Consider the following 27,579-nt stretch of genomic DNA (forward strand, 5'->3'; position numbering starts at 1 on the left):
CATGAAAATTCCTGTTTGAAAACACAAATTTCATTTTTAGCTCTTGACTTTAGGTCTAATTTGAAAAAAAAAATACAAGAGCGGCATCTATTTAGGTGTTTAATCAGGCATTTTATATGCCTTGTTTACGTTTCTCTGCTGTTGATGTGCCAATGTATATTCTGCAGTTGAACACTATTGTTCAAATTCCCTGACCAACTTTGATTCTTAGTGTTTTGGCATGCAATTCATTCGGGCCATCCTCCGGTGTTTTCTCCATGGAGACCAGAGGAGCCTGTTTGTTCTTTGTGTTCCAGCCCAATGGCTGCTTGCTTGTTCAGCCATGATTAATTCAGGCAGACCTCTGGAGAGAACAGCCAGGCAGGGTTACCCAGCCGGGGATCTGGTGTCTAGCAGCCATAAAGTCACTGACATTTATCAAAGTTATCGGCACACGTGGCTCGTTTGCTCCTGTGAAGGCTGTGATTTTGGCAACTTTTTGCCCATTCTCGAGATAGTTTTGCACATGATTAAAATATGGAAAGAATTTAATTGGGATTCTTGAGGGCATTTAACAGTGGTCACGTTACATGTAATTACTCGGTTTATCCTAAACTCGCACACATTCCTTTTTTTTTTTTTTTAGCAGTAAGTGACAAATTGGGTCCAAAATTAGCCCCATTATCCTGGGATGTGTGCCAGGTGTGTGTCACTGCAGTGTGACATTTGTGCCATCCTCTTATTAGCCCCATCTGTGTCATTCCTCGGTCAGCTGAACCTGACGGATAGATGAATCGTGCGCCGTGTCAGGCTCATAAATCAGCTAATGTTGGAAAATGGCACCTGGCATTTGGTGATGACAGCAATGGCTGCAGTTGGAAGAGTTTCTTCTCTAAAATACTTATGGAATGGTCAGAAACCGGCATACAGGATGAGAGTCTAGCTTTTGTCTGAAACAAAAGATGCTTTTACCTGATCAATTATCTTTACCTGTTAGCCTTTACATTAAAAAAAATCGTTATTAAGAACGATATCTAGCTTTTTAAAGTGCAAATCTATTAAAATAGATTCAAAAGTGCGTCCGAAGATGCAATATCTACATCTAAAATTCCTCATTTTTAGGCTGGTATGCTCAGCTTTTGTTGAGAATAGCTCAAAATCTCAAAAGAAATCGAAATGTGCCATGTCAAAGCCTTTTCCAAATGCTTTCAAAAAGGTATTGACATAACACAGGATGATTGTGGTGAGAGCTGCTTAACACACCCGTCTCAAATTGTCACAGAACGCTGAAATGGGGTCAAACATGATGACTGTAAAGGTCAAAATGTGTGATTCACACCATATTCATCAAAAAGATGCAGTGAACTCTCAGGTTTCACAGGGATGATTCATTCTTTCCTTTGAAGAACCTATTATCTTTAAGGTAACAGGTGCTTTATTTAAAAGAAAAAGGTCAAATCATCCTATGTTAAAGCTTTCTGAGCATTAATATGTACGTTATTTAAGTTATGAAGACTTTCACACAGCAGCCTAGGATCTTCTTTCATTGGTTAACATTTTGTGGCAGCTTTTGTTATTTGGTTTACTCTTTTGAGGTGATAGAGATTATTTATTTGAATTTTATTCTGGTCTTTTTCAGCAGACTCCTGACCAGTTGAGTTTGTAAGAAGTTTAGTGGCAAAAATCCTTCTTAAAGAGTTTTCTTTCTTAAAATGTCTTTTGGAGGTAGAAACACCAGCATATCAGAGTTAATGTCTGTTTGGGCTGAAAGGTTGTACAGATGTCTTGACATTTTTTCTGGTACTTGTAGAAGTCCTGAATGTAAAATGGTCTGTTTTTCTGTTTCTTGCAAGAGGGATTGGGCATCATTTTAAAGTTCTTGCTCCCTTCTCTATTTCTCAACAGGGAGGGGAAGGGTGGCGGGGTTGCTCCGCCCAATAGTCCTCAGAGGCAAATTTCTAATGAGCTACTGCTGCTCTGCAGAGACTTTGTCATAAAAAACGATACAGGTTTTTGGCCAAAAGAAACCCATACCTAAGCATAATTAAAAGACCTCTGGGAATGCTTTTAAAATAGATCAAAAGATGATGGAGTGGAACTTTAATACCGCCCCTTGAATGATATCTCTTTTAATATGGATTTTAGAAAATATTTGTTTTTCATAATTACACACCAGGTTATCTTAGAATCTTTGGCTTTATTTTTCTGCGTTAACTCCTTTCAAAGGACCGTCTCCTAGACCAACCAACTCAAATTCAATAAAATACTAAACACAACATATTAATTAACAGTTGCAATAAAGTTTAAGCATTACTTTATATTTTAGTCAATGTTAGGATGTCTGCTGCTGAACATCCCCCAAATCAATTGTTCTGTGTTAACGGACCCACTTACATTAACTTAATGATCTCTTTCTGTAACAAAATTTAGGATGAAATAAATTTTTTTTATTTTTTTAGATTCCATATCAAGGCAGTTTGGGTTTTTTTTAAATATGCGACTAAATAACCAACTGTTGCAGGAAGCATCATTAACAGGGAAAGTAAATGTGACTTTTTCTCCATAAGATCATGAACTCCTTGTTTTTCTATGCTATTATTCTTCATTCCTTTAATTGATACAAATCTTCATTAAACTATTTTGGCTCCAAGATTTACTTTAATTTGACATTAAGGCAAAAACACAAGTGAATCTTTTTTTTTTCCACATAGCAGGAGATGCATTCAGGTGTCAAGGGGTTAAGGTCAGCTTATTTTGCTAAGATAATGACAGTTTGAAATGTCATGAGGAAAAAAATGAAACAAAAAGGTCATTTTGTGAATGTGGTTGAGAAATAATACCATATATTGCAGACAAATCTACTTCAGGTTTTATTAACATTATTTTACTCAACTGCCTGATTTCATTGTATTTTATTGGCTTGAAAGTGCTCGCATGATTCTGCTGATAGAAAAATATTTGACAGTTTTCACTGAAGGCTGTGCAGCCTGGAGGAGAGTTTGGGTTTTATTATCTGGATGTGAAGTGGAGCAGCTGTGTTTTCATAAGAATGCATGACACAAGAATAACTACATGTTCTTTGAAGTGGGGTTAAATGCAAGATAGATTAGCTGTGTGATTAGTTATTATTTTAACACTAGCATATCTGGCTAGTTGTATTCACTCTTTTGCACCAACAAATTTTGTTTATTTTATTATCATTTTTTGTTGATATTTTAATTGCAGTCACCTTTATTCTAGTTTTGAACTGGACAATATCATTTTTTTTTTATAGAATTTGTCCCAAAGTCAACATCTATAGTGATGTTATAATGTTTTGATATGTAGTGCTAAAAATCACTGCATTATTATTAAGTAGAAAAACAAAAGTATAAACATGGTTTAAATAATAAGGTACATTTAAATATCAAAGCTATAAGCTTTATGCTGAAGCTTTGCTGAGTCGTACCTCAGGCTGTGTCACATGTGGTTAGCATTCCAAGACCACTCACAGCGACAAAAGACCTCTAATTTTTCCTTCTTACTTTTGTTGTCTGTCAGGATGTCTCGTTTAGTTTGGTTGATGTGACTGCTTAGATTTAGTGTTTTGGTCGTATCACAGTGTTAAAGGTCATCTGCACACAAGGCTGTTTGTGTGACAAACCTACAGACTGCAAAAAGCGCTGAATGCACCGGATGCTCAGTTTTGTTTCATTTTGTTATCATGCTTTCTAAGTCCTAACCATGTACCTTTTTTTTTTTTGCACATGCTCTCCAGCTGGTGGGCGGTCAGTTCGACCTTGAGATGAACTTCATCATTCAAGAACCAGAGAGCATCGTGTGCCTGGTGGAGCTGTTGGACAAATGCGAGCCCACCTGTCAGGCTGAGATATGGAGCATCTTCACCGCCATCCTCAAGAAAAGTGTCCGTAACCTGCAGGCGTGCACTGAAGTGGGTCTTATTCAGCAGGTGCTCCAGCGCATCTCCACCACTGACAGCATGATAGCAGGTACCGCTTCTTGAAGGCCTAATTTACCTACATTTAGGCAAGAGGGAAAAGTCCCAAAAAAGACAACATCCACTGCGTATTCATTAAAATACCAAATGTACCAATATGATGCTCATGACATCACAGCTTCTCTATTAAACATTTGACCTCTGTGTGGAGGCAAAGAAAGTTTTAAAGAAAAAGCCCATCCAAGTCAATGTGAAATATTGTAATCATTTCAACAATTCTTTTGTGCGTATTGAGACTTTATTGTTCGGTCTTCCTGTGCCACGCTGCTCTGTAACGGGCGCCGTTGCAGCCCTCCCTCAAGTGTCAGGGTAGTGTGCTGCACATCTGCAGATTGGTAGAAATTAAGCTTCAGCTCAGTGAACTTTTTCCTGCTAGAACAGCGCTGGCCCCAAGCCTTTGTGCAGTGAGGCAAAGGCATACAGCCCCAACACTTACTGGCTCATTTAAGGAAACTGCTACTTTTTTGTGTCTCGATGGAATAAATATAATTTATTTTTCTTGTTTGGTATAAATGTATAAAAGGTATAATTTTTTTTAATGTCAAATGGAACTCATGATGAATAATTAAAGTGGGGTAAATGTATGCATGTGTCAGATATTACATTTGATTCACGCTTAAACATCTGTCCCATTACTGCTCATCAGTATTTGACAACATCTGGCACTGAAGCCAGCTCTCCCAGAGTGCTCCAACTGTTTCAAGTCTTCCGTTTAGGATTGAGCCTACTTTTATTTTGAAATTATTTACTTAATTTATTGTTTTTACTATTATAATAAGACCTTTGTCATTATTATGTTTTGTAATCATGGGAAAATACACAAATAAAGATGTTCTTCTGTGTCCAGCCTGCCGTGTTAAATCCATGTTTTTGCCGCTAACCTTTGCCCTCTGCTGTGCGTCTTGCAGACCTGCTGGTGGACATGCTGGGTGTTCTTGCCAGCTACAGCATCACAGTGAAAGAGCTGAAGCTTTTCTTCAGCAAGCTGCAAGGGGAGAAAGGCCAGTGGGTGAGTTGGAGTCATAATGTGGTGATACGTCTTGGCCGACCCGCACGGGGAAGGTTCCAGCATCTCACGCACGGACCGTTCCAAACCCCACAGGCAGCGCCCTCCTAACACAACCGCACACTCGGGACAAATCCATTTGTAGGCAGAGGAATACATTTCCAGTATAGTATGCAGAAGATCACAATGTGGCTTTTCTCAAATCCTTCATTTAGATGCTAACTACAAAGTTTAATGTCATCAATAATTTTGAAAGAAGTTTGAATTTTAAAATAAAAAAAAAAAACTAGAATAAAAGGTTGTGTTTGAATTCCTTCACTACTCACTACTTGGTGCACTATAGTGCGTTGACCATTTTTAAGGGGTATCTGAATCTACAATTCCAAAAATATAGTGCCCTGAAAACAACCCAGAAGTCTAGTGTGCATCCACGCTCACTAGATTGGCAAATATAGACCACAATGCATTGCCCTTGAATAAGTTTCCGTTTGATAAAAATGTCTTTTAATTGTTTTTTTTGTTTTTTTGCAGCCAAGTTTTCATTATCAGAATGCAGTTGATTTAAAAACAAAGTCTTAGTAAAATGTTCATATTTTGGGAAATCTGTGATGTCATATTTAACGTTTAATAGTTTTTTTTTAGTAGTCATTAGCTTAAAGTCATGGCTTTAAGCTAACCAAGCTGCTCTGTACAGGTGAAAGTGTTCAGCCAGTTAATATTAGTTTTTACAAATGCCAGACTTAAAAAATAAAAACCTTTATGAAAAATGAAAATTTGCGAAAGCAGACAGCACACAACATAAGAACAGAAAGATGTTCAGATATTTCATTTTTTTTCCTTCCCCCCCCCCCCAGCCATGTCATGCAGTGAAGCTTCTGTCAGTGCTGAAGTACATGGCTCTCAGGAACGGTCCCGACTCGTTCTTCAGCTTTCCAGGGAAAAATGCTGCTGTGAGTGCCTTTCACAATACTACAGCTTCCTTTCTCCTACGCTGGTTGGTTAGTTGATTGGATTCCTGGCCACGATGGTCTGTCTTTGTTACTCAGTTAATCAGTTCGGTTATCGCGGTTTTGGAGGTAAGTGGCTTTTCTTTTATGAATTTGCACTTTTAGAGAAGTACCAATGTAGACATTTAAGAGTTGAATCAAAAATAACCCAGTGAAATTCCATAATCATGTGCAGAAAACCTCTTTTCTCAAGATGGTTTTTACTTGAGATTTAGTGCCTTTACTTCAGCATAAAAGTTTGATGCTTTTCTCCACTTTCAACAGTTTGAGTACTTTTGTTTTTGATTTTAATCACACCTTCAATGCATTGTTTTGCTCACACATGCAGGGTTACGGCATGCTCTGACTGTTGCAAAGCTTTTTCCTTTTCCTGCCACAAGATAAAATGTGGTTTGAAGATACGGTTGTCTCAAGATAACACAACAATAGAAGTTGGTACACACAGTCATTTCTTCTTCAAACTATGATTCAATACTTCCAGATTTTGCAGTTTTTGAGATTTAGCTGTCACACATGTGCATTACAGCTAAATTGAATGGTAGCTTATTATAACCTCAAATGAGATTTTCATGTGAGCACTGCAGGAAATGGTTCTTCTCTGTGTGAATAGCTATGTCCCGCTGTTGCATCAGGTCAGATCTTTCAGATTTTGTTTGTGTTGTTGTTTATTTTAGGATGGTGCAACCTTCAGCCTCAAAGGTGTTTATTTGGGGGTCACCGAATGCCTTCCGTGTGTTTTGGTGTTGAACTTTGAAATCAATGTTCTTATGAGATTTTTGCAAAAGATTAATAACAAAACATAAAAAAACCCTCACTGTGACGCTGATGCATGTTTTTATTGTTCTGACAGGCAATAGCTCTGCCCCCCATAGCAAAATGGCCATATCAGAATGGATTTACATTTCACACGTGGCTGCGAATGGATCCTCTGAACAACATCAATGTGGACAAAGACAAGCCTTACCTTTACTGGTGGGTACTGTGGGACCAAACTCGATGTTAAAACTGGATTTAAAGAATTTAAGCATCAAATTTCTTTTAGACTGAAATGTTTGATTTACTATTTGCCACTGTGCTTGCATTAGACTTGAGCGACGCACATACATGCCGTGTGTAACACGGTAAATGCAGGTTCTTAAACGAGCATTTAGCCCATGCTGTTCACACTGGACAAGCAGCAAGGGGGTTCCATATTTTTCTTTTTCTACTGTTTACTAGTACATGTGCGCCACCTACAGTTGGAAGGGAGGCTTGATGGGAAATGCCGAAGCGGTGCAAATCTCGCATATCTTGCTCCAGAATTTTCCTTTCACAGCTCTATTCCGATATGTGAAAAACTTAAAATCATATAACTAACTGCAATTAGTCTTTTCTCCTCCAAGATACATTTTCGAATGGTTGGCACTTCTTCCAATTGTTCTTACCAAATCTGAGTCTCTGACTGGTCAATGTTCGACTTGGTTTAATTTTCAATGCACGTTCAGTGGCCATGTGTTCTGTATGCAGAGCCTGAAAACAGTCAGAGAAACTTGCATAGCGACGCTTGGACACCTGAGTTTTTAACGCAGAAGCACGAAACGCATAAGGATAGATTTTTCATTGGAAGTAGATGCTTATGTGCGTTGCTGAGGATGGTGTGAATCTAACTTCTGACGTCACATTCTGTTTCACTTTGGGATTTCCAAAAGCAGGAAAATTTCAACCAAAAAAAAAAAAGATTTAATTTAGAGTTTTTTAGTGAAACTTAAAAAAACAAATCATTTTTCTTAGTGCCCGTTAGATCTTTTCTTCATTTTGATAACAAAATGAAGAAAACTTGGCAAAACAAATCGTTGACATTATGTATGTATTTTTTCCTCTTTGCAGCTTCCGCACCAATAAAGGCCTGGGGTATTCAGCACACTTTGTAGGCGGCTGTTTGATAGTGACGTCGCTAAAATCAAAGGGCAAAGGGTTCCAGCACTGTGTGAAGTACGACTTTAAGCCACAGAAGGTAAGAAAAGGAACCAAAACAGGCTTCTGTTACCCAGAGCACATAAAAAGATGAATGATGCAGAAATGTCCACGGCAAACCCATTCCTTTAAACATCCACTCTTGTGGCTCACAGAAAAAAAATAAAGAAAACAAGAGTGAACTGTCACATCTTCACTGACTCTGGGGGAAAAAAGCTACGAATGAGGACAACGAGGGAATGAGATTGTTCTTTACTTTCCCCAGTCTGTGTACTCAGAGGACCATGCATTTAAAAGAGATTTGATGCCTTTGAATGATTGAAAGACTTCCTTTTTCTTTTCTTGAGCACAAAGGCACCACAATGTGCCAGCAAAGCAAATTTGTTTGATTTAACACGTCAACTCAAATTCTTTGATTTACTTATCTTTTTTTTTTTTTTAAGTAACTCTAGTAACATTTTATTTTTCTTCTACTTGGAAACTAAAGAGCACCAAAGCTTAAGTAGGTGAGATCTGTCCTTAGGGGACTTGGTCCAGAAATATGGCGGATGTAGGCTAATTGAATAGATGCAAAGATTACACAGCATACTGATCTTACTTGATAGTTTGATGTGTGTGGGAGATAAGTACATGATTGTTTTTTTTTTTTGTCCTTGCTCTAGTGGTACATGGTGACTGTAGTTCACGTCTACAACCGCTGGAAAAACAGTGAAATTAGCTGCTATGTGAACGGAGAACTGGCTTCCTTTGGGGATATTCCCTGGTTTGTCAACACCAGTGATGTAAGTGGCAACAATTTAAGAACAGTCTGCTCTGTTGGCATGAAGACATTTAAAACACACTTGAAAAGGAAAGAAGTTATTAAATGTGTGACTTTATCGTTTTGGCAGAAATATCAGTATACGATTGTTTAAATTACGTTTTCGGTTTATATATTTTTACTACAAGTATAAATGCATCTATACTCTATTTTAGATTCCTTCACCATTCATTTTCCCCCTCTTCATCCTGCAGACATTTGACAAGTGTTTCCTGGGATCATCAGAGACGGCGGACGTGAACCGTGTGTTCTGTGGACAGATGGGGGCAGTTTACCTGTTTGCAGAAGCTCTCAGCGCCGCTCAGATTTTGGCTATCTATCAGCTGGGTCCGGGCTACCAGGTTGGAAAGGACAATTACATAAACTAGAAATAAAATACTGTAGTAGTAAATAATTAAATAAAATCTCATTTAGCTTGCATTAAAATATGATGTAAAATAAAAGACCGGTAGTAAAAATAACAGGGCGAATTGTAGTATTTTTTTCTTTTGTCCAAAAGTTTTGTAATTATTTGCAAACTTTTTCAGCAAACACTGTTGTTGCTCAGCCACTAAACAGGGACTCCACAGTTCTGGTTGTTCCTGCCTCTAAACTGTTTTTACCTATAAACAAAACCTGTGTTTTCTGAAAGCACAGCTCTCACGACTTGTCCTTGAAAGAAGCCTGTTATAGAAATCCTATTTTTGTTAGCTTTGGTAAACCAAAGGAGTCAAAGCCAGAATTCCATATAATTAACAAGAAAAATGTTGCTTATTTAGGCTAATGTGCTTTAATTACAAACTTTTTACACTATAACTTATTGATTTTTGTGATCAAGCTCAAATAAATTCTGTGATTATCATTTAGAAGTATTTACATTCAGACTTTTATCGGAAAAAGTCCTTTGACAAAGACTTGAACTCTTATGAATCTGCAGTCAAACTTGCTGGACTCAATCAGCAACACATGGCAACCAAATAAGACAATGTCACAAATGTGACTCTGCACTCTTTGCTGTCTTTGGCAAGGATGTGGAGTATTTCTAAGATGACTGCTTAGTGCTGAGTCGAGACATTTTGGTACACCTCTAGTGGACTTCTCAACAGTTCAAGAAGATGACATCTTTGGTAAAAGAAGCGTCACCTAATCTATTTAACTTATCTATTAAAACTATTTATGTTTCCTATTTTATGCGCATATGACGAGCAAAGTAGATACAAAAAATGTATGAATAAAGAACAAAAGCACAGAAAAAGAGGCCTTGAATGGTGATTCCAGAACATTTTAAAGCACAGTAAGGGAAATCAAAAACAATAAACTGTACATTACTTTTTCAAGATAAATGCCAGGGGGGTTCTAAAAGTAAAAATCAACAAAAAAAGAAGAGTAAAATTATGTTAATCGATAAAAGCTATCTAATCTTTACTGTAAAGGGCGAAGAAAGATGGTAGGTTTAAACTTCTCTATTTGTATTGAATTAAATAAAGTGTAAATAAACAATTTGGATTTTTGTCGCTGAATTTAGCTTTATTAATATATTTTGTTAATAAAGTCAGAAGACATTTTTCATAAAATTGTGAAAATAAGCTATATTTTCATAATCGGTAAACCCAAACTGACTGGTTTTCCATGTCAAGAGGAAATGGATACATTTGAGTCATTATAAGAGTTGCCTGTTTGCTTCAAACTAATTTAGTATGCTTGTGAAGCCGATCTGCCAACAGTTCATAATATAACTAACACTTTATTAACTTAGCCTCTTTTGTCATTGATTTAGGATTAAAGCACATTTCTGACTCAACAGGAGGTTCAGGTGTCTTGTGGTTTTGTGCAGAATGAGCAGCAGAAGAAGGATTTCCAGGCTAAAGCAGTGGGCTGTTTCAGCGAAGAGAGAACTTGGCTGAAAGGCAGAGCTGTCAGCGTACTAGTCAATCTGTGCTCAAGCCCTTCCTGTTGACCATCATGTCCATGTAGTGACTGACAGAGCAGACAACAAACACAAGCAGCTGTAACGGGTGACTCAAAGGGTGGGAGGACCTCTCCCTCAGGAAAAGAGCTTTCATATTCTGACGGATCTTGGGTTTGAGTTGATGCACCTCATTTTTGAATGACCCTATTCAGATAGTTCAAGTCGACCTAACTGATTGTAGACTGAGTTATCCTAATCGTGCCATTCTGTCCAAATGTTTTGGGTACATATAAACACATTTCATGGGCTTTATTGACACTTTGCTGCACAATTTGTTGAGAAACCAAAGGGTTACGTTGTAAAGAGTCTCATTTTCTTGGCAAGGAAAAACCTCAAGCAAGCTGTAAAAGAAGCTTTGCAGTGATGAGTTGTGCAGATGAACTACTGTCTCCGGGGTGTTTTATAGCCAGACTCAGAGTGAAAACAAAGCAAGATAAATGGCACTTTTTTTCTGATGCAGTAAAAACTGTTTTAGCCTGTAAGAACTTATTTAAGTGAAAAAAAAAGTGTTTGGTCCTTCATGTGAAGGCAAAGTCAACAAAAACAAATCTGAAATCCTGATGTGTAAAATCCAGAGGATTTTCCTCACTTAGACTAATGAGTTCTGTTTGGAATTGTGGCAAAGCTAATGCAGCAGCCATTCTGATGGTTACAAGCCGGAAAACAAAATTGTCAGATTTTATTTCCTGTTCATATTTAAAAATTACTGTTGAAATGCAATTGAAAGGCATTCATTAGAAGTGATTTAACACTCATTGTTGGACGTATGCTTGGGAGGATGTGGAAGTATCTCTTAAGAACAGATCTGCTCATTTCTTCTCTGTCTTATTGCGCAGGGCACGTTCAAGCACCGGGCCGAGAGCGACTTGCTGTTTGCGGAGCATCACAAGACTCTTCTGTATGACGGCAAGCTGTCCTCTAGCATTGCTTTCACATACAACCCGCGCGCCACAGATGCTCAACTCTGCCTCGAGTCCTCCCCCAAGGACAATGCCTCCATTTTTGTGCACTCACCCCACGCACTGATGCTGCAGGTAATTATATACCCACAGCCGAGTGTTCGGCTTCAATGTCACACGAGAGCCGGTCCCTTCTGAAGGCGAGAAGATTGACATTGTTTCACTTTAAGCTGAAATACTATGCTGCTCCTAAATTAAACTGATGTCAACACGGATTCATTCTCTACTTACTAATTTTAACTTTTTGGATTCAAAGTCTCTTTGTTTTTGGATGGACTTTACTGAAATGTTACAGAGAGTAACAGTGAGATTTATTTTTGCTGTCTGTATTATTTTTCTTGGTTTTATTTTTGTCACAGCATCTGAGGTTGCTTCATAAACATAACTGCAAAAATACAAATTGCACACTTTACCACAACATTGTAAAAATCCTGCAACAATTTGCTGAGACCCGAGCTAATATTTGAACTAACCCTCTACACACCTAGCCCAGAGGGCTAGTTAAGCAGAATTGACTACTATGGTAATATAACCCAAAATGTCCACACATGTTGCCAGATTTTAAAGACTCACTCCAATGAAAATCATGTTTTTGGGTTTTAACTTGTTCTTGTGGCATTTTTTTCTATGATTAAGGACCTATATAAAGAAAATTCAGCTTAAAATTGCATTTCAGAATATTTCTTTATTCAAATAATGAATCAGGAGCAGGTGAAAAAATGCAGTTTTAATAATCGTGTAGCTGTGATGTAGACATAACACCGACAAGCCACTACCTCTCCGCTCTGCTCCATTCGGATGCATCCACTTGCAGACAAATAAACCAATTTACATCTTTGTTTTCCCTGTCTGAGCTGACACCTGGCTCAAAACTGTGCGGCTGGATAGCTCCAGTATTGCTCTCCATTTTAGTTGCAGTTGTAATGTTAGGTTGGGGTGGTAGGGGCTTTAAGCTAGCTGATTTAAAGGCATGGTGGAGAGGGCGGCCCGGTGCAGCGGTAGGGCGGTCGACCCATGATCGTAAGATCGCAGGTTCGATAACCGCCTTGCACGCCCATGAGTTGGGCAAGACACTGAACCCCACCTTGCCTCTGGTGGCAGGTTGGCGTCAGTGTTCGGCAGTGGAGCCGCCATCAGTGTGTGAATGTGTGAATGAGACTGTGACTGTAAAGCGCTTTGGGCCTTGTAGGTAGAAAAGCGCGATATAAGTATACCATACTATATTTACCATTTAAACAGATGGATGTTGGGAAGCAGGAGCAGGCTTTCTCCACGACAAACGTCTCACTACACAAGTTTCATAATCATAGTAAAAAGACCACTGGGAACACTTTTAAAATGGATCAAAAGATGATTGGAGTGGAGATGATTGCCTGTGCTGGGGGGGGTTGGCGGGGGGCCCTGCTCGGGTGGGGGGGGCCCAGCGGCGCCGGATGGGCTGCCCATCTGCACCTGGGGCTGGGATCGGCCCTTCCCTGGCTCTGGGACGGGACGGGACAACCCTCTCGGGGCCCCCGGTCGCTCTGGGTGTCACCCGCTTCGGCTGCGGGGTCTGGGGTGGGGTGGGGTGGGGGGCTTGTCGGCCCTGTCCTGTGGGGGGGCGTTCTGGGGGGGAGGGGGGGCCCATTATTAGTACGGGTCGGGGGGGCTAGCGGGTCGGGGTCTCCGCTGAGGCAATCAGTGGTTGCCTCGGCCGGTTGGCCTCCTCGGTCCCGTCGAGGCCTGACCAGAGCTCTTCTAGGGCCGGCGTCTGGGGGTGGGGGCCTGGGCTTGCTCCGGGGGGGGGCGACGCTTTCTGGCTCCTCTCTCTCTGTGTGGGGTGGGTGGTGCCGGGCCTGGGGTGTCGGCGCCTCCGGGGGTGGGCCCCTGGGCTGGGTGGCCCTGGCCCCTTTGCTGGGGGTGGGCTGGGGGACGGCTGTTTGACCACCGGGGGACAGTCTACCAGCTGTCCCCAATTTACCCCCTTCCTTATATAACCTCATATTAGGGTGAGGGGGTGGGGGGTTTAGCCTGCGATGCGCCTTGGGGGGGGGCTACTTGGGAGTGGCCCCCCTCCTATGGTTGCCGTATGGAGTGGGCCCCCCCTCTTTCGGTTTTATTTGCACCTTAGACACGTAGGGTCCTTGGTAGGGGGGGTGCTTGGACATCACTGCCAGCAAGCAGCAGATGTCCTCCTGGCACCCTACCCGCCAATTTTAACCGCACCTTAGACATTTAGGGCCCCTTGGTGTGGAGGGTGAGGGGACATCACTGTGAGTAATCAGGAGATGTCCCCTTAGTGCCCTACTCGCCAATTTTAACTGCACCCCCCTTAGTACACACACCCCTCCCCCTTCAATATATACATTCAAACATAAACACACACACATGCACACAAACACCCTCTCAAACACCCATACACGCACACACATTTTACAAGGAAGGTGGGACCTGGGTCCATCTGTCCCCTACCCCGTCCCTGGTGGGGGGTGCGGGCCCCTTGGCGATGGCGGCCGTGTCCCTTGGGTGCCGGCTCCCTGGGCCCGGCGGTGCTCTCTCCGCACGGTGGGGGGGTTCATATTACACCTGAGCCGGGGGTGTTCGTGTCCCTGGGGGGTGGGTCCTGGTCCTTGCCCCTGGGCGCTGGGCCCCGCCAAACTTCCAACATGGCCGAGCCTGGTCGGGCCATATTTATAACATCCCTTATGGGCCGCCCTTTTTTCCCCGGGGTTCCCCCCTCCTGGGCGGGGGCGGCGGGCCCCTGCCTTGCTCCTACCTGGACCAACCGTGGGCCGGGTGGGTGGCTGCCTGGAGTGCGGAGCGGGTCTCCCTTGGGGGGTCCTGGCTCGTACCTGGGGTCGGGGCGGGGGGATGCCCGGAACTCCTGGGTGGTGGTGGGGTGCTCGTCTGGGGCTGTGGGCGTCCCTCTCCGGTGGGGCCCTGCGTTGGGCTCTTCCGGCGCGGCGGGGGGCTGCTTTCCTGGCTGGGCTGGGGCGGCGCTCTCTTTCCCTCTGCGCCTCCCTGCTCTCTGGCTCTGGGGGCCTCGCGGCGGTCCTGCTGGCCCTGGCCTGGGTGGCGGTCTTGGTCGCCCGGGGGGCGGTTGTTCCCTGCCTGTTCCCGTGTGGCGCTGGGGGAATTCCGGCTGCCGCTGCTGCTGCGGCGGGGGTATGGGTGTGGGGGTGGCTGGGCGCTCCTCCTCCTTCTTTTCACATTCCACCATCCATTTTAGAAGAACATAAACACTCACCTGAGCACAGGTGTTAGCTCACCTTTGCACTAATAGTTTGCATGATTGAATGAATGAAAGATTTCACACTAGTTGGTTTAAAGGCATAAGTATGCGTTCGTGAACACTATCTGTTTTGTGTGCATGTTGACATGTGGACATTTCTGCGGCTAGCAGGTGTGTTGATAATATTTGAGTGTGTGTGAACAGGCCCCGCCCTTTTTGTACTACATGTGAACCGTACCGTAACGATAAACAACCAGTAAACCTGCCTGCTCTATGCTGCTTCATGGTCTTACCCCCCTTCCCCTCCTATTATCACCCTCCTACCCCCCCCTCTCTCTAACGTCCCTCTCTCTTGTTCCCCTCTTTCCTTTTCCGTCCGGTCCAACACCAAAGATTTTCAAACATGATTGAAATTAATAAAGTTTGGCCTCAATTACAAAAGGGGTTTATTCAGACATACCTTTGGTTTGTCTGAAGATGAATAACCCCTCTTGTTAGAATAAAATATGTCCAACACAAGAGGCCCTCAGCTCTCATCTGTTTGCCTAGCTGTTGGACAGGACAAGTTAAAAAAAAAAAAAAAAAAAAAAAAAAAAAAAAAAAAAAAAAAAAAAAAAAAAAAGATGATTGGAGTGGGACTTTAAGAGGTTTAAGGAATGTAGCTTCAATAATGGCGTCCTGTGTTCTTTTTTTTTTTTTTAACATCTTTTATGTTTAGCTGGTAGTTTTCTTTGTCCATTCAAAAAAAAAAAAAAAAAAAAACTGGGATTGTTCCCATACCATGCCAACACCTCCACTGGTAAAGCCATCACATTATTTCTGCGGTTACAAAGTTCTTTCTTTTCTCATGCAAAATGAAAGTCCAACTCTGATCAGCTTTTCATCTATTTTCAATGCATCCTGTGTTTTTTTTAAATTATGATAGTACCATTTACAGCCAAAATCAAAAAATCTGTCTGGTTTTTGAGGACATAGTTTCTGCAGAGCGGCAGCAGTTCATTAGAATTTCACCTCTGAGTGGTGGGCAGGACTGTTGCCCCTCCCCATTCGGGAGCTTGTAGCCCTCACAGTGTATTTTCTGTTTAATCTTTTTCAAATAAAATTTGTCTGTTCCCAATTCACAATGATTTGAATAAATCAATTTTCTTTATATATGTCCTCCATCATCAGAATAATGCTGCATTGAAACGCCAAAAACACAATTTTAATAGGTTTGGGTCTTTAAAAGTACCTGGGAATTAGTCTATTTTTTTAAACTGTGCACTTATTCAATATCTTTTCAGTTCTTTCTTTGGTCAGAAATGAATCAAATGATTTATTACAAAGAAGTGAACCATGAGCTAGATGTTGATATACAAAACTATACCATACTTCATAGCTTTAACATCCAGGAACAATACGTCACATATTTAAATGTTTCCGTCCTCTCTTTTCTCAGTCCTTTTCATTCAAGATGAAAAATTCTCTGTTTTCTTTGTGGTTGAGGCTTTTTGCAGCCTCCCAAATATACAATATACTCCCTCTACCACATAGATGCCCCCTCCATGTGAAATATGAATGAACTTGACCTATATTTGCAGCTTTGCTATGCTCAGAAGTGCCATTCTAATAAAGATGGAAATGTTTTTCAGTCATTTTGTGGGTGTCGCAATATACAACCCACACAGCAGTTCCCTCAACAGACTACCCAAGAATGTCACAACTTCTGCAGAGCTGATTTGTTGCACATCGCCGGATAAACATCTGCGCGACTTGTACAAATACTGAGGTCGTTTTGTGTTGAAGCTCAGCCCCTCTGTGTGTTTCTCCAGGACGTGAAGGCTGTGGTGACTCACTCAGTCCAGAGCGGCATTCACTCCATCGGTGGCGTGCAGGTCCTCTTCCCTTTGTTTGCACAGCTGGATTACCGCCAGCCTTCCAGCCAGGAACTGGACACCTCTGTTTGGTAATGCCTTATGATATGCGAGTGCACAAAGCAAGCAGCAGGCTGGAGGATTTCTGCATTGTGCTTTTGTCAATAAACAATTGCATACGAAAAACAGTTTGACTTCATCTAATTAAAAAAAAAAAAAGGGTTTGTTTTGACATCTGCCAGTCCTCACAAATGTGGAATCACTTGGAGATGATATTTTTGACACCAAAATCAGTTTGAAATAATTTTAAAGCTTTACACATTTTTTTTGAATACTGTGTTTACAGAGATGAGCAGAGTTATGGTTGTCCAAATTAAAAACTATAGCAATATCCTGAAATCAAATTGTCACTTTGGAGTGACTCCCATCAGTCGCAGTGTGGTGGTATTTGCTTCCCTGAAGGGGATGCCGGCTAGAAGGTGTTTGTGCAGCACAATGAGGACACGACATTCCCATTCTATCACACTTCATAAAGGCTATACCCTTGACAGTCAGGCCTTTGTCAGCAGCTTACATGGATTATTGTCTCTGCCTAACTTGCTTCCTGTCTCTTGTTCTGTCCCCGTTTGAACGTGTGCTGGATAGCTGGACTTTGCTCTCCTTCATGATGGAGCTCCTGAAGAACTCAGTGGCTATGCAAGAGCAGGTTTTAGCCTGCAAAGGCTTCCTGGTCATTGGCTACACGCTGGAGAGGGTGAGACGAACACAAACCAACACAGCTGGCTGACATGTACACAACAGATCACTATTGTCAGACCAGCAGGTGCACTAATGACCCTTACTCAGAAAGGAGGCTAATGGGGATTTGGTTTTGCTGCAGACACACACAGCAGCACTTTATACCAGCCAGTTTCCTTCCCCTGGCTGTTTTTGGAGGTCACAGCTGGCTTGCATGCTTGTTAGGCAGAGAATGTTTTTCGGAAGGTTGTTTATGTGCTTCACCTTCTCACTCTGCATCTCGTACCCCTTTAGGCTGTCTTTATTTATGGAATTGATAAATCTCTAGCTGTGGCCAGTTATTTAATTTTTTTTAAACTGTTCTCTTCCCCCTCTGTGCTCCAGTCTTCCAAGGTGCATGTGACGCGACCCGTCCTGGACATCGTTCTGGCCTTTTCAAGATATCTCAGCAACTTGCAGAATGGCATCTTGCTACTCAAGCAGTTGTGTGATAACATCCTGTTCAACCCTGCCATCTGGATTCACGCGCCTGCCAAGGTCATTAAATGGATTTAGTTGCTCCTGTGTTTTGTTAAAGTTTTATTTGTATTTTTTTCAGAAAAAAAGACAAATTTGTGTAGTTTAAAGGGAGGTTTAGGAAGGAAATGTGATTTTAAACTATCCTGGTATCCAACTAAAGTTGAAGTTTTCTGCATTCGTGCAGCTTTTTGAGCATTTTCTTGAAGGCAGTTTTTGCTCATGCATGAAATCATGATTTCACTAATGGAAAAGTTTCTAAGCTTGATCAGTACAAGATTACATAAAGGAAACCCTATATAGGAGACTGGGGACACTAGTACATCCTTAAATGTTTTAGTATGAGAATAGAATCTGGACAAGCAGAATAAAATCTATTGTTAGGAAAACAAGCTTGTGAGGAAAGGATGGACAGATGTTCTGGTAAAAAACACTCTGGATGAAATTAGATAATCATGTGCTAACAAGTCAGAATTGTCTTATATATACATCCATTCTTCATTTTTTTTTTCAGTCTCGTTTAAATTATTTCACAATCTTGATGCATTACAATACTGATGCATAACCACGCCCAAATCTGTTTTCAAGTGTTACTGTTGTTGAACGTTTTTTAAGATACATACACACTGAGCATAAGTGGTGTGTTCAAGAACCCACTGAACGCTGTGCAAATCTCGTGAATCTTGCTTCAGACTTTTTCTTTCACAGCTCTTTTCCAATATATGAAAGATATTATAATTCGGTCCGGGGACCAATGGGATTTATTAATTTTTCATAATTGATTGCAAACGGTTTGCACTATTGTGTTTTAAAAAAGGATGTTATCCATACGTCACTACCAAAGCAGAGTCCCTGACTGGTTAAAGTTGAACTGGTTTAACTTGAAGTGCTTTCCAGTACTGCGTGTTTTACGTCGAGCAGGAAAATGGCCCTAAAAGTCCGTATTGTGCAAATGCATGCTTTTACATAGACTTTGTTTTTTGGAAGTGGTTGCTTTAGCTCGCATTTCCGTGCCCATTGTAAGCGTAGCATTAGAGATGACAACCACATTGAAAGAGTGAGAAGAACTGGTCCAAATTTTTATTTGGTATGACTGTTTCATTTCTTGACCGGAAAACGTTTTTGATGCAGTTTGATGGAGAACTTCAACCTTAAAAGCCAAACACAACACGCCTGCAAGATTCAACATCCAGATCTTGTCAGCTGACACTGAATGAGTCTCTTCCTGTCAAACATTAAAAAGAAATCTAATTAAATCGTGATAATTACACTCCAGCTGCTTTGAAGGTGTTAGTTGTGCACTTCATCCCTTTGCTTGGTGTTCTCCACAGGTGCAGCTGACTCTCTACACTTACTTGGCGACAGAGTTCATCAGCACTGTGACCATCTACAATGCAATACGGAGGGTTGGCACTGTGCTTCAGGTCATGCACACACTAAAATACTACTACTGGATCGTCAACCCTCAAGACCGTAGTGGAGTGGTGCCTAAAGGCGTTGGTGAGCCTTCACACACAAACTGCAGCTTTTTTCATCTTTAAAGCAGTACGGTGTCCTGGGAAGAAACTCTACTGTGTCACTTTTTTTCTACAAAATTCTGTTTTTGCATCCACCAGAAAACGAAACAGCCATGAAAGTTATTATTTTCTGACAAACTTGAATGTGCTATTGGCCAATTGAAGTTGTTCTTCAGCACTTTTTGCATTCTTAGATGGTCCGAGGCCGAACCAGAAGGAGCTCTTCTCTTTACGAGCATTTCTGTTGCTGTTCATCAAGCAGCTTATAATGAAGGTAAAGTCACTATGTATTCTAAACGGAGAAGATTTCTAAAATGTGTGCTAGTGTTTGCACACCATTGAAATTTAGTGTTAATCTAGTAAACTGACTTTGCATTTTTTTAAAAAAGTAAAAAAAAACAACATAAAAGATATGCACACTTGGCATGTTTCATTGATCACGTAGAGATCTCTGTTTGTTGATCTTTGCTTTTTTATCATAGGATCATGGGGTGAAAGAAGACGAGTTGCAGAGTATCCTCAACTTCCTCCTTACCATGCATGAGGTATGCATCTGCAGGGGGGGTTGGGGGGGGTTTCTGTGCTGCTCTTCCTATTACCACTAGATGGCAGTGTAACACTGTAATAGCATCCCTGACTGAGAGCAACACCTTGCATTACCAGCTTTTGTTTTCTGCTGGTCTGCCAGCAGAGGCCCTGACACAAGTGTTTGTTTACTGAGGGCTCACAAAAAGCTAATAAATCAATCAGTTATTGACTGGCTGGAAATCTGAAGGTTCATTACAGACTGCCTGAAAAGCCAGATCATGTTGAAGCTTCTCATTTTATTAAAATAATAAGCTTGTGATTTACTATGTGTTATAGCAGCTAACACTAAATTGTGTGAGACAAACTATCACTAGAGTGTGTCTTTTTGAAAGCCGGTCATCAGCGTGTTTCCACTGCAGGATGAAAACCTCATGGATGTACTGCAGCTGCTGGTGGCTCTAATGTCTGAACATCCTGGCTCAATGATCCAAGCCTTTGATCAGAGAAATGGAATTCGGTAATTGTCAAGTTCTACTTTATTTGCAATTATCTATTAAATTGTTTTTATGAAATTATCCATTAAAGTTTACTTTGCTTTCACAAAGTGCAAGTCCAAAACGAGTCGCACACCATCTAGCTTTAAGACTTCCACAGCTGTGTAATCTTGTTAACCAAGTCAAACCCCGAGCTGTTTTTTTTTTTTTGAAAGAGACTTTTCATTTCATTTCAAAAACTTTTTGTGCTCCTCTTTGTGTCCTTTTTTTGTTTTTAACATATTTTAAAAGTTATTCATTTTAACTGCATACCTTTGTGACACACACACAAAACATAAATCACCACATGTGTGGGTTTATCACTAAAATAGAAACAACCAAACGATACAACTGATGGGCAAGAAAATATGCCCATAATTTGGTAGTAAAAAGATTTTCTTTACATTGACATATTTTCTATCCTCCTTTCCCCCAGAGTGGTTTATAAGCTTTTGGGCTCAAAAAGTGAGGGAATCAGAGTCCAGGCGCTTAAGGTCATGGGCTACTTTCTGAAAAGCCTGTCACCAAAGTAAGTAAACATGTTTTTTTTTGTTGTTTTTTTCCATACATTTGTAAATATAAATGCATGTATGTATGTTCATGTCAGGTTTGTTCGACACCGAGATGATGCCTTTAACAGTAGAATCTTCTGTCATTTCTATAGTATTAGAACTATGCTAGATGTATCTGTCAATGTCCTTACAGGAGCTTTTAGTTGAACAAAAAATATGAACTTATGTATTTATCTTATTTCACATATTTTTTATAAAGACTTGTAGTTTAAGAAGGAACCTGTTTTTACTTATAGGTGGTAACACTTTTTTTAAAGACGTAATTTTTTTATATTAAGGCATAAATGTGTTGTTTTGTTTTTAATTTTAATTTTTACATTTTTCTGTTAAAATAACTGAAAAAAGTGAAAACACCAAAAAAAATGCATCTTTTCTGCTTCGGTTGTGTTACTAATTATTATTACACAGTTGATTTTGTATCATAAATTCTACCTGCCAGTGCTCATGTAAATCCTATTATATTGTCAGACGTACCTTGGCAACGCTTAAAGAACATATAACCTTTTGAAAAAAATGTGTTTAGGGTTTAATTTGGCCTGGTCTTGAATAACCAGATATTAGTTATTTGACAAACTAAATATCTTTTTTGGCCAACATGTGCTCTTAAGTCAATAGGTTTTTTTTTTATTTTCTCATCTTAAAATGTCAACAGGACCTAAACTGATGCACAGCACAGTTTAATGCAAACTCTCCTGTTTACGTTGACCTTCTTTTTTTCTTTTTTGCATCATGATCAGGAGGAAAACTGAGGTCATGATGAGTAACGGCCTGTTCTCGCTGATGAGCGAGCGCCTGGCGCTCCACTCCAACCAATTCACCATGACAACCTACAACGTGCTCTTTGAGGTGCATCTACTTCTACAGCTCTCTACAACAATGAAAAGTGGCTCCAAGGGGCTCCTTATGGAAAACAATAAACCATCATATGCAGCCTTCAGTTTGTTTAAACACATGCAAATATCCAGAACATGTTGGCATGGGCTTTTAGAAATTAATGCACCTTTAGGGCAAGAAATAAAAAAAGGAGCTAACCATCGTTTGAAAATGAAAAGTTGTCATAGCTAAACGAGAGCTTTCTTTTTATTTTTTTGTGTCGCTAGTCAGGGTGCTGTGCAGATGAATGACTATCTTTGTCTTCTGGCAGATTCTCACAGAGCAGATCTGCACTCAAGTGATCCATAAACAGCACCCAGACCCAGACTCCACTGTGAAGATTCTCAACCCACGTAAGTGCCGCCTGCCCGCCGCTCTTCTCTCCTAAATCATCAGAGTACCTCCTGCATACCTGAGGCTCTGTGCCGCAGGCGGATAATCCCTGCAGACCTGCAGAGCTGCTTCCTCGCCGTCCAGAAAATGAACCACATCAATTTTGCAAGCCTCTGTGTGTCTTATTACCCAGCCACAGATGTAAACCTAGCACGATGATGTTGGAAGAAGCAAATACGTTTGTTTTATTGATGCTCTGAATTATTTTCCAGCAGTATTCATTTATTATACATAGAGATCATAAATGTTTTGGGATTAAATTTGCCAAATAACATTTATTAATAGTTTTTTTAAATTGTCATAGTTTATTTTTAAGAGTAGCTTTTTTGGTGTTCTAAGCTCTTTTAGTGCTGTTTAATTCAAAACGATCATATTTCCATATGTAAAAATTAAAGATGTGATGGTTTTATTCTTTATCCAAATAATTAGGTTAAACTTTAGTCATCTGAAAAAATATTTTTGAATCTTTGGTGCTCATGTTGCCTAGGCAAAAAGAAACCTCAAACTTCTACACGTGCCCCTTCTGCCCACATGTGTAAAATGGCTTTAATCAGTTTGAAACTCAAGCGCTTGTTATAATCACAACCAAGGTTTACTTCCAACCAGCCTTAATCTGACAAGGTCTTGCCTTAGTCGCACACTGATTATCTTGGGCCTTTATTGTGTTAAAAACTTTTCTACCCGACCATCCTCGACAGGCAGTATAAATATCACAGAAACCTTGTAGAGGGTGGGGGGTGGGGGGTCGTACATTGGGGCTCATGCTATGGATCACAGAGCGGTGGTCTGTTTCTCCTTTGCCATGTATTCTCTTGATTTAATCTGCGACAAACCCCCAAAATGGCCCCCTGATTGCAGTCTTTAGTAACGTCAGAGCCAATCAAACAAACCGAGGAAGTAGCGTTTCCCTCAAATTAACTCTGGGGGGGAAAAGAACCAAAAGCAAATGGAAGGGGGGAAAAAAAGGAGGGAATGGGGCATCCCTTCATCCTCATTCCCAGTACATACTGGGGTAATTTTCTGGCGGTAAAGGTTCAGCGACTCATAATTTGAGCGACTAAGGCGTAGAAACAACACGGGGCAAGGGGGCCATTGGTTAGCGCCAAAGTCTGAAGAGACAAATGAAACCCTAGCCCCATCATCTTTTTACTCAGCGCAAATGTGTCCTGACGCTGTCTAGATAATTCATCTAAACAGTCATTCTCCTCGGTTTCACCACAGCGCAGCCGTCCAGAAGTGTCTGCTGCTCGGCATTGCTTGTTTGAAAAATGCCTAAACTATTACTGAATGATAAAGATCAATCCCACAAAGCCTTAATTTTACTCTCCGTTCTGTTTTTCATACCAAGCGCTCTGATTCTTTGGTGGCTCCGATGGATTTTGACGCAACGATTTGCACATGTTTTGATGCAGCTGCTTCAAATGTTTTAAACTTTATTTACAAATTTAGCAAACAGGATGCTACCACGTGTGCCATTTCACAGAATCCTAAAGAGATTTGCTGTTCCCACGCACTTGATATGCCTTTTTTTTTTCATCTCAATCTCCGTTTGTAAATGGAAAAGCTGTTCCGTTTTGTGTTTCAGAGATTCTCAAAGTGATAGCTGCACTCCTGAAGAGTTCTCCCCAATCTCCCGAGAGCATGGAGGTGCGCAGGGTCTTCCTGTCAGATATGATCAAACTGTTCAACAACAGCAGAGAAAACCGCAGGTAAGAATCCCGGCGCTCCACAGGAGAGAGAAGTGCTTCAGTCCCTGCAGTGATGACTTTTGGAGCCCCTCAGCATCTCCTCCTCCTCCTCAGTCGGCATGCTCTTTTGTTTTGCCGCAGGAGCCTGCTGCAGTGCTCCGTATGGCAGGACTGGATGCTCTCTCTGTGCTTCATCAATCCAAGAAACAGCGAGGAGCAGAAAATCACCGAGATGGTGTACGCCATCTTCCGCATTCTGCTCTACCACGCCATCAAGTATGAGTGGGGCGGCTGGCGCGTCTGGGTGGACACACTGTCCATCACCCACTCCAAGGTCAGGGCGCTCGTTATATTCACGGACCCCTCAGAACAAAGGCCACGATAAACACAGATTTTATGATCAACTTTTACTTGTTTGTGAAATCTTGTTGCAAAATAATCGAGTCAGTAACTTTTTGTCCAAACTGTTATGCAACTTTTTTAAATTTTTAGTTTATAAAACATCTATTTATCAAAAATCTAGCATTTTACTTGCATCAAAAACTAGTATTGTAGTGACATAATTAAAGCTTGGCTCTATCAGATTAACCAATGGAAGTTATGTAGGGACTGTAACCTAAAAGCTGGTTCTTGTATAAACCAAATCTTCCTGTCATGAAGAACTTTTTGTTTCTGGTCGCTGAATGAAAACAAACTTGTGGCACTTCCTATTTCCAAAAGCTGAGCTCAAATCGCTGCTTTAGAAATCCACTGTTGATATCATGTTGCAGAGCTTTGCTCCAGAGCAGTGGAGTAATAGAGGTTGGTGTCACACTGTGGTCTGGGGAGGTTTAAAAAAAAAAAAAAACTATATATATAAATAATTTTTTTACGGCCTGGCAGGTTTAAATGTTTGCTAAAAGAAGTGCTAGGGAGATGAGACTCTTCACTGTGCTGCTGTTGCTTTGAGCGCCACCATCCAACAGGGGGCACAGACAGACTGCCGGGGAGAGGAGCTGTCTGAAGGCAGCAATTAACGGGGCGCTGCGCGCGTCTGTGTTGTGTCTGGTTTGTTTGGAAGCGGCTGCGTCTCGCCACACCTCAAACAGCTGCAGAAGAGATGTGCCAGGATGGGACGGAGATTACAACAGAGAATACCGCCTTCATTTTTTCACTGCACCGTGACACTTATTTAGAAAGCATATGAAATTTATATCCAGTTGTAATATGCACAGAGAAATATTCTTTTAAAAACAGATTCAACTAGTTATCAATTTTTAGGGGAGATATTGCTTTTCTGGACACTTTTGCTTATGATACGTCAGGAGAAAATTTTTCCTTTTTTCTTCTCTAACCTTGGCTATACATTTTTGTGCCGAGTGTGTAAATTAACCCGAGCCAGGCACACACGCTATGAATGCTGGGAGCTGCCTCTGCATCAGATAGCTGTAGAGGGGTGCTAGCCACCCAGATACATGCATCTGCTATAAAAAAAAAGCTAAAGAAACTCAATTGCAATTTTATTGTCCCGTTTGATAGATTTCCTGCCACCTTTGTCGCACCAGAGTTGTTTGTCACTGTTGCTCTCTCCTCCCACTGCTGCAGGGCTGTGTGTACATTTGTGTGTTTGTGTGCGAGCACACAAGTGCTTGAGTGAATGCGAGTTACCAGCCACATTTTGTCTTTGCCCTTCTTTCCTCCTGGGTTCCATGGAAGCCTTCTTTCTCAGAGCACATTGAATATTCATCGCAGCTACACAGGAACAATCGCAGAAACAAGCCCTCATAAATACAACCATCCCACTGGGAGCCTCATGATAAGTGCATATATGCATTTGCAAATACATGTTTGCACATGTGCCTTTAACAGAAGTAGAGCTTGCAATGCTCTGGCGGTTGGAGGGTTATTATATATTCTCATGTGCACGCCTTATTCTACATACATTTCTGCATATTTTTGTGTTAAAATCATCTGATTTGTGTTCTTTTTTGTGATAGTTTAGTAATGGGACAACGGTATGCTTGATTTTGGTCATGCATGCTCTTTTGTCATCAATTTTCAGAATATAAGGACATTTTTACTATGCCACAAATTTAACCCTGTGTTACTGCACACCAGCAGTTGTTCTGAGAGTGGCCACAAAGTTTTAGTTAATTTCCTTCCTTCATTTTGTCTAAATGGGTCTAAGAAGGGAAAGGCTGCAGCTTCCTTTGTGTGTGGTTGTGTGTATCTGTCAGTCATCAGTGGTGAGGCGCACGTGCACATGTGCCCCTCCGATCAGACAGATGTTCCTGCAGGTGGGCACACTGACACAAACAGCCCTCCCACTCATCCCGTCCAAGGTGCCCCCCTCCCCCTCTGTCCATTTCTCTCCTCAAAAGTCAATCTGTGAACAAGGATCTTCATAAAAGGGAAAGTGAAGGGTCCCAAGGCCCTTTATCCTTCTCCTCTCAGCTGGCTTCAATTCATGTCAGAGTAGAGGAGGATGCATGCGAGTACCGTAGTTGGGAAAGGGAGCTCAGGTGAAAGAAAAGGTGGAAGTTAGATTATATCAGTGTTTTTCAACCTTTTTTGAGCCACGGCACACTTTAACCTTGACAAAAATCCCGCGGCACACCAGCATCCAAAAAAAAAAAAAAAAAAACAGAAATTCATGGTCTGTATTGATCGACAGCCCCCCCCCACACCCGCCCGCAATCTCACGTGTATTTTTGGGATAATTGTGGCCGGAAAAGCAGGAAGTTGCGGCTGTTTTTTCTAAGAGATGAAATGAAGGTTAAATTAGAAAAATTTAGAAACTGTTTGTTTGTTGGGGTTTCAAGGCGTTTCGCAAGGACAACTCATTGTGCGCTGGGACGCTATCTCTTTAAGCCAATGCATCATGGGAGATGTAGTGTGAAAAGTGCCGAAAACTTGCAGAAAGACTGGCGTCTCTGAGCTTTATTGTATTGTCCACTTGTTTCACGGTCTGACACCGGACTCTGTGGAAAGCTACATCGCTAAAGAAGAGCTTTAGCCGGTATTTTTGTTAGAACTGAGCGACTTTATCAGCAGAATTAAGAACAAGGAAGTGAAGACTTTAAGCACTTCTGATTGGTCAGACTGATGACATGTGATTAAGCCTTCAAGAATGATTGGTGGAGACAGTTAAAGGGACGGGACTTTTCCGCAAACTGTCATAGCTGCAGGGAAATCGCGGTAACGTGATCCTTATCAAAATGTCTTTAATAGAATTAAATAAACAAAAAAGAAAAAGTAATTTTAAGATCTTTCATATTCCTAACTACTCAGTGTTTTATCAGGGCCTGTTTGGATGAACAAAGAGCTGATATCCTGGAGATGGGAAATGTTTTTAGATCAGTGAATGATTAATGAGGGCAATTTCTCCACGGCACACTTGACCATCTCCCACGGCACACTAGTGTGCCGCGGCACACTGGTTGAAAAACACTGGATTATATGACATCACTTTTTCACCTGTAAAATAAGACTACAGGAAAAAAAAAACG

General features: G+C 41.1%; 1 protein-coding gene across 2 annotated transcripts in view; it reads left to right on the forward strand.

Annotated features, from left to right (window-relative positions):
• LOC144994278 (lipopolysaccharide-responsive and beige-like anchor protein) overlaps positions 1-27,579 on the forward strand; it is a 171,285-nt gene that overhangs the window by 12,911 nt on the left and 130,795 nt on the right. For both annotated transcript variants that reach the window (XM_078951454.1, XM_078951459.1), the window contains exons 2-21: positions 3,737-3,968; positions 4,885-4,985; positions 5,837-5,932; positions 6,840-6,961; positions 7,856-7,982; positions 8,605-8,724; positions 8,957-9,103; positions 11,547-11,744; positions 16,692-16,825; positions 17,379-17,487; positions 17,856-18,008; positions 19,319-19,487; positions 19,699-19,778; positions 19,987-20,049; positions 20,452-20,549; positions 21,002-21,094; positions 21,875-21,983; positions 22,282-22,363; positions 23,989-24,112; positions 24,233-24,425. In XM_078951454.1, coding sequence (XP_078807580.1) covers positions 3,737-3,968; positions 4,885-4,985; positions 5,837-5,932; positions 6,840-6,961; positions 7,856-7,982; positions 8,605-8,724; positions 8,957-9,103; positions 11,547-11,744; positions 16,692-16,825; positions 17,379-17,487; positions 17,856-18,008; positions 19,319-19,487; positions 19,699-19,778; positions 19,987-20,049; positions 20,452-20,549; positions 21,002-21,094; positions 21,875-21,983; positions 22,282-22,363; positions 23,989-24,112; positions 24,233-24,425 — 2,550 coding nt within the window. The remainder of the gene's footprint in view (positions 1-3,736; positions 3,969-4,884; positions 4,986-5,836; positions 5,933-6,839; positions 6,962-7,855; positions 7,983-8,604; positions 8,725-8,956; positions 9,104-11,546; positions 11,745-16,691; positions 16,826-17,378; positions 17,488-17,855; positions 18,009-19,318; positions 19,488-19,698; positions 19,779-19,986; positions 20,050-20,451; positions 20,550-21,001; positions 21,095-21,874; positions 21,984-22,281; positions 22,364-23,988; positions 24,113-24,232; positions 24,426-27,579) is intronic.

Source organism: Oryzias latipes, chromosome 1 (assembly GCF_053564925.1).
Source record: "Oryzias latipes strain Hd-rR chromosome 1, Olatipes_Hd-rR_3.1".
Lineage (NCBI taxonomy): Eukaryota > Metazoa > Chordata > Actinopteri > Beloniformes > Adrianichthyidae > Oryzias > Oryzias latipes.